Source organism: Lepidothrix coronata, unplaced genomic scaffold (assembly GCF_001604755.1).
Source record: "Lepidothrix coronata isolate B3197 unplaced genomic scaffold, Lepidothrix_coronata-1.0 Scaffold30, whole genome shotgun sequence".
Taxonomy (NCBI): domain Eukaryota; kingdom Metazoa; phylum Chordata; class Aves; order Passeriformes; family Pipridae; genus Lepidothrix; species Lepidothrix coronata.
This window is the reverse complement of record NW_016690210.1, coordinates 6,092,692-6,103,022: the sequence shown is the minus strand read 5'-3', so window position 1 is coordinate 6,103,022 and position 10,331 is coordinate 6,092,692. Positions and strand designations below refer to the sequence as shown.

The following is a 10,331-nucleotide window of genomic DNA, read 5'->3' as shown; positions in this document are numbered from 1 at the left end:
ACTTTGGTACAAGAAAGCATGAGTAGTTTAAGATTTGGGGGTTTTACAGCTATAAGAAGCATGTGGGGTTTTTTAATGTATCTCTCCTTTTGGCCTTGGTGGTTAATACTCATACAAAAGAAGTACAGCAGAAACTGCCATTCTCATTTCTTGCTTGATTGCTGTGTGACACTTGCTAACCCCACAGTGGCTAAGCTCTTTTTATTTCAACAAAAGACTCTCCAGAGCACAGAAAGTGCTCCTTTTTGGCATGTCATTACTCACCCTCTTTTGAAAAATATTGTAGCACTTATTTGACCCTCCTGCAGAAAAAGTTGCTAACCCAATTGATTTTCTCATAAACTCTGTATTTTTCTTAAACCCTTTTCTGCTGAAACTGGCAGGGGTCCATTTCCACTTGCTGGGGTTCTCAAAAAGAGGCACCTGTGACAAGGTAACTCTCTCAGTTACATTCAGTGCAGGGAGACAAGCAATTCCAGAGAGAGGATTCCTTCACATGAACAGGAAGACTATGTCCAAGACATCTCCCACCCCAGAATACTGAAGGAAATTACCAGTCCTTTTAATCTGAAAAGGATACTGGAAAGATGAAGCAAGCATCCACACAATGTGGAATAAATGGTGTCAGAATGAAAAACAAAACTCCCAAATTTTCACTTAAAAGAGCATGTAGGGAACACATTTCTCTACACTAACAGGAATTATGCTGGAAAATCCTTAGCTACACCCTGAACCTTATCAATGGGCTGACAGGAGCCAGTTAATGACAGTAAATACTGCATGAATGAGATGTCTTATCTATTGGTGGGGCATTTTCACATTTTCAGTGCTCTAGATTGGCAAGATTTGTGTGGTAGAAACAACATATGGTACAACTGTGGGTAAGTGAAAATGGGGCTATAGGGAACACCCTACAAACACAGAGGAGCCAGTGGGTATCTGGAATGTGAACATGGCAAAAAGACACTGAAGGAAAGCACAGAAACCAAAATCAGAGGGTGAAAGCAAACGTCTCTGAGCAGATCATAAACCCCTACAAAGGAAGGAAAGAGAAAGGATGGGTGGGTTGAATCAAAAAGTGAGTGTGAAAGTGCAAGTGAGGAGCTGCACAGAATTGAAGGTACTTTCTAGAGGAGGCGGGAAGAGGGCTAAAACAGCCAGCATGAGACTGAGAGAAGCCAGACACACTCTAGAAAGGTCTTTCAATGGCCAAAGGACAGTGCTTTGGCTTTTGCTACTGCTGTGCCAACTGGTGGCTACTGGCTGGATCCTCCAGCAAGCTGCTACTTCTACCTTCCTTTGGGAACGCTCTCAATTATGGAGACTGCATCTGCAGAGAAAGTACCAGATACCACCAGGTGCCCAGAAGTCTTTGATGATAAATCCACTTACGCTGGACAAGTTCACATCATCAGGGGAAGATGTGACAACTGTGTATTTGAATCATTAAAGAGTTGCTCTAAGTATCTGCTTCAAGATGTTCCTTCTTTTTTTTTTCCCTTTCTTTTAACTAGAATCTATTCAGTGACCTAAATTTTCTATTCCTCATAAGCTCTGCTTGGCTTATGCATGAAGGAAAGGGGCCAAAGATGACCTTGTGCCACTACTGGTTTGCTGGGGACTCGCTCATCTTCCTATGTAAATTGTCCTCGGGCTATCCTCGTTTGGGTTTGGCTACAGCCTTCAGCTTTGGCTGCAGCAGCCCCCGAGGGGCCGTTCCACAGCTAGGAATAACTCAGCAGCTATCCGGCCACCCTTCTTTGCCCCTGGATCTCTTCTGCAGACCCAGAACTCATTCCTGAGCCAAGTGGTAGCGTCTCTGGCAGCAGCGGGGAAGGGGAGAGTGAAGAACCCAATTAACCCCTTTTCCCCGGGAATGCACGGACGGGTCGGGCAAAGGTGCAGCGAGGGCTTCCATTTGTGAATGAAGATCCGGACACCAGAGCCGGGACGCCTCAGCTCTGCGGTCCGGAGATTCGGGTCAGCCACAGCCATCCCGGGAGACGGTCCGAGGAAGCGTTCGCCGAGCGCAGGAGGGGCGGTGGCGGGCGAGGGGCGCTGGGGAGGCATCGTCTGCCCTGTGCCAGACCCGCCCCTGGCACCGCCGGGACTCCCGGCCGGCGTCACCCACTCCCGCCCGGCATCCTCGCCCCTTTCCCGCCTCTCCCTCGCATCCCTCCGCCCCCTCAGCGGCAGCCCCCGCCCGCCTCTCCCCCGCTGCGCAGAGCGCGGCGCCGGCGGGCGATGGAGAGCCAGCGCTGCTTCGCCAACCGCTTCGATGACTACCCGGGCAGCCCCGCGGCGGCGCCGGACAGAGAGGCGGCGGTGCCGCTGGTGACCGCCACCATCGAGCGCATCCTGCGGGAGCTGCCGCCCCTGGGCGGCCCCCGCGGGTGCCCGGGCGGGCTGTACGGCGGCGTGGCCGGCGTGGCCTACATGCTGTACCACGTCGCGCAGTGCCCGCTGTTCGCCCCGTCAAGGGACTCGTACCTGCGGGCCGCCCGCCGCGTCGTGGACGCCTGTCTGCGGTACCAGGAGGGATGCGGCGAGGCCGACGCCGACACCCGCGCCGCGTTCCTGCTGGGCGGCGCCGGGGTGTACGCGGTGGCGGCGCTGGTCTACCGAGCCCTGGGGCTGCCCGAGTTCGCCCGCCCGCTGGGCAAGTTCAGGGAGCTCAGCGAGGTCTGCGCGCCGCTCTCCTTCCTCGAGTGCGGCTCCGACGAGCTCTTCGTGGGCCGCGCCGGGTACCTGTGCGCCGCCCTGGTGCTGAAGCAGCGGCTGGGCATGGAGGTGAGGGGCGCTGGGGGACGGCGGGGCATCCCCGGGGGGACCGTCGGGGAGCTGGCGGCGGTCCCTCGGACCGGCTTCCCGCGTTGCTGCCGAGGTGGGACAGTGCCCTCGGTTCTGGCTGGCGGTGGAGGGGCATGCAGCGGGGTCGCGGGTCTCTACGAAATAAAAATGGGGAAAAAAAAAAAAGGCGTCTTTGTCAGCTTGTACTTTGAGGGACCGCTCCCCCGGGAGGAGAGGGCTTCCTCTATTAGCTGCTCCTTCCCGAAATTAAAAGATGTGTCTTTAGACGGAGGGAGCTGAGTGCATGGGGCGAGTGGGATGGGGTCGCGCCGCCGCGGAGCCGCTGCATCCCGGGGCACGCCAAGAGCATCAGCTGTTGGTTGCCAGGTGGTGAATTACTTGGCAGGAGCCACCCTGGGCTTTCAAGAGTATTTCCGTAAGATGAAGTGGGTAAGAAAGGGAGGAGTGTTGGATATACAGTACTAAGCTGTGCTGTGCTGTAATTTGCAAGCAAGGAACCAGATTTTCAGAGGTGCTTGGTCTTGCTAACCTCAGCACACAGACTTTTGGAAATCTGTCCTTGTATTTTGGTGCTTTTCATGAATGAGAGCCGTTCTTTTAGCAGGAAGCACAAGATGTGGTTATGGTTCAACATGCTATTGGTTTCAGTAGTTGGGATTTTGCCCCAGGATATTGTCGTTGTCAGTGCTGACAATTCATGGCTTCCACTGACTAGGGCACAGTAATTATTGCAACTGATTCTGTTTGCTGTGGTGCTTGTTACTAAGAGGTCAGTCTGGTATCTGAGCAGGCAGTTGGTAGATTTTTGTTCCTGTCCTCTTGTCGGGTCCAATTTGTGTTTCCTCTGTTAATCACTGATTTGCAAGTTCATATGCTTCTGGCTTTCTTTCCTCCCAGGAGAGGAAGCGACATTTATTTACAAGTAAATAAATGATGTAAAAACAAGTGGCCCTGCCCCATCCAATACCAGTCACTGCAATTGGAGTCCGAGGAAATTCACTTACTGGAGGTCTCAGGAGACTCGAGGGTATCCAGAGAAGACACGAAGAATGTTAAGTCAGTTAAATACTTTGATTGCCTTGAACAAGAATTCTTACAGCATTAGGCATTTGAAGTAGCATACATAAAGATGTGTGCTGTTTCTTTGCATGGCATTGTCTGACAATCACAACCATAAACGTGTTTATGTTATTTGCAACCATAATATAACCGAACTTTTCACTCTGACAGCATTTACTATGAGAGGAAAGTTTTGAAGACACATCACAATTGTATATGCAGCAGTGCCAGCCTGAAGGGATGGTTTCTCATGGAGAAATAAGTCATCCCTGTTAGTTCATTTTGCAGTGGGGGAGTGTGTCTAGTGCCTGTATCAGTGCTTATGATGGTGTGGTGACATACCAGCTGAATGAGGTGGCACACTGCACTCTTACTGCTTCATTTAATTCCTTTGTCCATTTGTCTTGCATCCTTGAGAACAACTGCTGAATAGTTTGTAAAGTAGGTGCAATCACCTCTTACAGGCAGTGTGAGCAAGGGGAAAACTCTTCTCTCTGTTTGCTTGCCGGGTGAAAAATTATACTTAATGCAGCTGTAAAGAGTTAAACATCCCCACAAATAGGCAAAGGTGTGCACTTATTGTGGAAGGTATTTAGCAGATGGGTTAACTGCAATCGTGGGGAGTTATTTTGCCAATAAAACATATATTCTCTGTCTCCTTGCTGATGTTTTCATCAGTAAGCTAATGTCCTTCTATGGTACTATTTGTTTTGTCAATACATTGTCATTTTAAATGTATAATGCAAGAAATAAATTGTTAAATATTAATAAAACCAAGTTTATTTTTTAATTTTAACAAAAATTAAAACTTTTAATTTTGCTCCTTAATGAGGAAAACTACAGTGATTTCTAGTCTCTATGTACTTGTGCTTGAGCAAAATTTGTGCCTTTGAATAAATATTCCCATCCTAATACAAAATTATTTTAATTAGTACATTGCCAGAGCAGACCGTGCATCTTTTTACAAATGAAGGAAGGGATGCCCAGAGAGAGTGCATGTCATTTATTACCCAAGGTCAAACGGTAAGCCAGGTACATCCCGAAATAGAAGCGATGTCTTGTGATTCGAACCGCTGGAAAATGCTACCTCCTGTAATTTGATTGTGCACAGTCTCACGTGGCTCATTGCAGCACGTTTTCTTTTTTCCCACGTTCTTTTTTTTTTGAGGACACTGTGCAAACATTTCCAGCACAAAGTGAAATGCATTCCTTACATTGAAATACAGCCGCTGCTGCCCGTATGGTTGTTTTTTTTTTCCTCTGAAGAAGTCAAATGGTGACCTATATACAAGGAATCACTTGCCCTTGGAGAAAGCCTTGGGAGCGAATTTTACAGTTTATGTTGTGGGTTTGGTTTTTGTTTATTTCAAGCAGGGAAGGAATGAGACGGCTTTATTTCAGTAAACACCAATTTAGCTCAGCTGCTGTGCCCTGATGTTTCAGTTTCTTGCTAAAGAGTCTTGGTGTCTTTAACATGTTCTTCACAAAGTAAATGGACTGTCCTGAAGGATGCAGTCGGTTGGATGATATTGGCTTCATGTGAAGACGGCATTTACATTCAGCTGGTTTTCAGATTTTCAGGCTAATACAGCATTTTCCCCTGATGAATTAATTGGGATTTTTTGCATGAGTAAGGATTACTTCAACAGTCAAGGCTTAACAGGATTTGACTTTCATGATGCACTGTGCATTAGGAAAGATGTTTGTATTCATCCCTTTTTTAATTTCCATTATGTTGCAGTTAGTGCTTCCCAGGCAGAAATGGGTAAAATACTCTTTTGGCAGAAAAAATGCGTCCTTTGTATAAGGTGCATGTACTTTACCTGTCCTTACCTGCTGTGTCTTCACCACTTATGGAAAATTTAGTTTCTGTTCTCTCCTCTGTAGGTATGTCTTTTCCTGATGCTTGTAGTGCTGGTTCATGGTATGTTCTTGGGGAAATCTGTCAGTCCTTCTTTTAATTCTCTTCACACAGTCTCTGTTTGCTCGTGCAAACAGCAGTAAGACACCGTCAAAATTACGGTCCCATCCCTCTGTTCGTGTGATATTTTATCCTTGGTTTTTCTCAGGGGTGTTTCTGTCCCATTTTGTGGCTGATGGAGCATGGTGTGCCTCGGTAGTTGCACTTCCTTCTGGCAGTGTAACTGTCAGATGACGGAGGGAAAGGTACAGAAGTTCGAGTGGCTTCTTGCATTACCATCTGCCAAGATGTTACTGCCTTTTAGTACAGCTTGGGTTATCTTTTAATAACTGCCTGTATGGATGGGCTTGTCTGACTTCCACTGGCTCGAGGCTGCAGCAGCAAAGGCATCAGTGGATTGCAGTGTGCCCTGTGGGAGACAGGGCAGCATTTTGAGTGGCTGCCTGGTGCTGTGGTTCCTTTAGAGACAGTGGTTTCGAAAGACATTGGGTCACTGTAAGAGACCCTTGCCTGCAGTTGCAGTGGTGACAAGCTGAACCAGCACACTGTGCCACAAATGTGGCCAAACCTGTTCCCACAGGGGCTGAGACACTGGGCTGAGTCTTGAGACTCTCCAGTAGGGACTTTAAGCTCTTCCATGCCACAGTGTGGTTAAACTTTCTGTCTCTGTGGCAGAGGGGAATCTCGATTTCCTTTTCCAGCAAATGCAATGTCATGATTTACTGTGTGTTTCTGAGGGTGTTATCCTGTCACAGTATGGACACAATTCTGATGTTATTCTGTCAGGGCATGCCCAGAAAGAGCAACAGTCTTTCCAACAGGACCTTGTTGAGTGTAGGGCCCTTCTAAAAACCGTATTTACCCTTGCTGCTGTGTATAGCCGGAGCCTCTTTTCTCCTGGACCTCACAAGATTGCAAATCAAGCTGAGCCAACTTTACCTGGTACCTAGAAAACAGAAATAATGCTGCTGTGCAGTTTTAGATCTGGGTGCCAGAGCAAGGGATGTGTCAGGCAGGACTGGCTTTAAAAGGCAGTGGAACAGAGAGATGTACAGTGTGTGGGACCTGAGAGGCCCAGCCAGTGTGTATTTCATAATATTCTGTGAGAGAAGATACACATGAACAGGAATTATTTTCTTTCAGCCTCTCAGACAATTCTAGATGATGTAAATTGTTCCTTAGAGTTTTCCCTCCAGATAGTCAGCTAGTTTTTAAAGACTGTTGTAGATTACTTTGCTCCACTTTTTTTTGCTTTTCAATCTCTTAGGAAAAAAAATGGAAAGTATGAGAGGAAAGAGCTTCCTGAATCCTGCCTAGAACATGTTCATTTGCAACTCTTTAAAGCAAATGTATTAATGCTGAACACAGTGTTTATGAAAGACACTCAATGGTCTGATCTTAGCAAGGGAGATCTGCTAAGTACCCACAGAATTGGTGCACCTCCAAGTGCTGTAGCACAGAATCCCCATGTCAGGCTTTTAATCTCCACCTGCACCTGAAAGGGAAGGATTGTCCTTTGAGGTGAGATTTCATTCCTGCTCTGCGGCCATTGAAGTCCTTTCTCTCTGCGGAAGAATTTGCCAGTTTATCTGAAGCGTTGTGGTGTTTGAAATGTCAAACATCATGGTGCTAGCTGGAGCTGTGCTGATTTCATTATTTCATTTTACACAGGCCACTACACAGCCAGGATGTCTTTTTTTGCCAGAGGATTAAAATGAGTTAACAGTAAAGATAAAAAGCTTTTGATCCTGGCCTGCCTCTTAAACATACAGTCTCCTAGCCGTGGTTTCCAAAACCACACACAGAGGCTAGATTTTGCATTAATTTGCTTAAATTGATGAATTTAAACCTGGAGTTCAATACTGGAGTTTTCTAAAGTAAACAGTGAAACGAAGCTGATTATTTGCATTTGGATTTTTTTTTAGAAGGCATTCTGAAATAATTTGCATCTACCTTTCAGAATTTCTCTGTTTCTCTTCAGCAAGGCAACATGAATTGTTTTCATTTTAACAGCCTCCAAATTCGGAGATGGCAACATGTTGATAAGGGCTGCCTGGATTCAGTTCAACACAGCGGACACTGAATGTCCAGTTGTAGTGTCAAAGTAGAAAATTTGAGGTTGAAAATGTCGAATTTCATGTGCGTTGTTTACCAGCCAGTAAAAAAGCTCTGTAATACAGACTGGATCCTTCTAGAATTGGAGGTTTGATTGACACGAGTTTAGCTACATCCTTTACATATTCAGTTGCAAAAATACGGATTTCAAGCACATATAGCTGAGGAGTGGTATTAAAAAGACAGTTTTGTACAAAAGCAGTGTCGTATCTCTATGGCTTTATGCTGTTGGAAGAACATTTGCCTACGCAGCAGCATCCTTTTGCTGAAAAAGCAGCCCAAGCACTAATACGGATGTTATGATAACAGCTTTTAGCAAAAAAGATAAATCTATTTATGCAGAGACATCTCTACTTTCCCATCCGTCTTCTGACTCCTTTAAATTTCATATGCTGGAATTTAACTCTTAAACTTTGTCAGTTCAGTCATCTTCCTCGTCGTCCCCGTGGAGAATTTTGAGGTCACCCTTAGGAGTTTGTCGGTGCCGCTCATTACTCTGCTAGAAGCAGAGGTGTTGGAGGCAGTGTCTTGTCCTCTGCAGAGCAGAGAGGCTTGAAGGTGAGATCTGCAGAACAAAACACAAAACACAGGAGGTGGAGTGAGGGCATGTTTGTGGAAAAGCTGCTGAGCAGTGTTTTGGACCTGTGGAGTGTGTCTGGTGTCTGAATCTCTGGAAGCATCTGGAGACAGAGACGTCAGGTTTGAAGCAGAGAAGCAGGAGGTCTCTTCAGCAGTGAGGTGCAGAGCTGGAGTGGAAGCTACCATTCCTCACAGCATTGCTTACTTGGAGTTACTTTGGTGACACAGTGCAGGAAGTTCCTTAAATCCATTGCCTTAGGGTTTCAGATTTTTTTTATGTTGTATTTTGTGCATACGTCAAAGAACTTTATTGCAGTACTGTGTTTCTACAGATACTTGGCATTGATGGTTTCCCTCATGATTTTTTGTCATGGTTCTTATAAAGGACTAAAATCCACTGTTAACTGTTAGGTCACACTGGATGACATAGCAGAAAGCAATCGTGTGTGTGTCAAACATGCATATGTGGTGGAGTGTGTGGATGCAGAGAGACAGGCAGGCACGGGGAAAAAAGACATTTGACAGGGATGGAACAGAGAGAAAAAAGAAAGAGCTAATTTTAAAAAGAAATCTAAAAGAAGCAAAAGAATTAGTTGCTGGCAAAAATGTAAAAAAAATTGGAAAGTTGCAGAGGGGTAGCGGAATTCAAAGATGAGAGGAGAAAGGCAAGAAATAATGTAGACCCTGGAGCAGAGGAGATTTAAAACTAAAGCCAGGCTCTTTGACAGGCAGATGTAGATCTGATGGCTAATGTACTCAATTTAGAATAATGTAAAAGTTCAAAAAGAAGAGAGAAGAGGACGGGCAGAGGAGTAAACTACATTTAGTTAGGGAAAGTTACTATTTTTGTCTGCTTGATTTTGTTTGTCACGCTTTTGTCACCATATTCTCTTTGCAAAGGCTCCTACACTTACAAAAATAGCTGCCATCACATTCAGTGCTTAAAAATTCGGAGCACAATGTTATGTCTTAAATTCCATATTTTCTTTCTGTACTGAAAAACAGAGATAACTACTGACGTCTGGAAGCAAATATGGGCATTTTCATGAATGTTTCCGTATTTCTGATGCTGACATTTCCCTATTACGTGCATATAATATTATAAATCAGTATGTAACCTAAACAGTAATACTGTTAGTAAACCTTACTTAGGTATCAGGCTAAATAAGCAGGAATATAAAAAACTGAGTTGCTTCTGGGAGTTAGAAAAAACACAAGGCTAACAACAATTGCTAGTTAAAAGTGTAACATCCTCAGCATTTTACAGCACTGAAATGGAGGGATAAAAGTAAGCCTTAAGTTCCTCTGTACTCATATAATACACAGAGCATTAGATTTGTACATAAATATGTAGGACAGCAGCGCACCAAAACTAGCAGGGCCCAAATATAGAATCTGTCCTCTTCTTTTGTCTCACCTCCATTAAATCAATGGGCTCTACTTCTCTGTTAATTCAGCTGAACAGTCCTAAAATCAACCTGGCAGCCCACAGACAGACTGTGTAAAGACTGCAGAGCAGGTTACTCAGCCAGTAAACCCCTGTCTTCTGCCTCACCTCCGAGCAATTGTGGAGCTCTGTGGAGAGGATCAGAATGGGTAAGTCCCATGGTCCTGCTGTCATCCAACTTCTCTATTCCACCCCTTTTTAAAAAAAAATCAGAATTCAGTATATGCAATCAGGTCACCATTTTTGATAAGACAATCTGTCAAAATGTCTCTTTGTCTGTGTCTGTCATGCAGTGAGTTCGTTGACCACTGACAAGCACGAGATTAAGCACCGAGCAATGTTGCATAACCTTCTGTCCACTCCATTACAAGAAGCTCAATGACAATACCATGTCAAAAC

At 45.5% G+C, this 10,331-nt stretch overlaps 1 protein-coding gene across 2 annotated transcripts in view; it reads left to right on the top strand.

Annotated features, from left to right (window-relative positions):
• The first annotated feature begins 2,244 nt into the window (after positions 1–2,244).
• Positions 2,245–10,331, top strand: part of LOC108495357 (lanC-like protein 3) — a 59,447-nt gene continuing 51,360 nt past the window's right edge. For both annotated transcript variants that reach the window (XM_017810983.1, XM_017810982.1), the window contains exon 1: positions 2,245–2,790. In XM_017810983.1, the coding sequence (XP_017666472.1) occupies positions 2,245–2,790 (546 nt within the window). The remainder of the gene's footprint in view (positions 2,791–10,331) is intronic.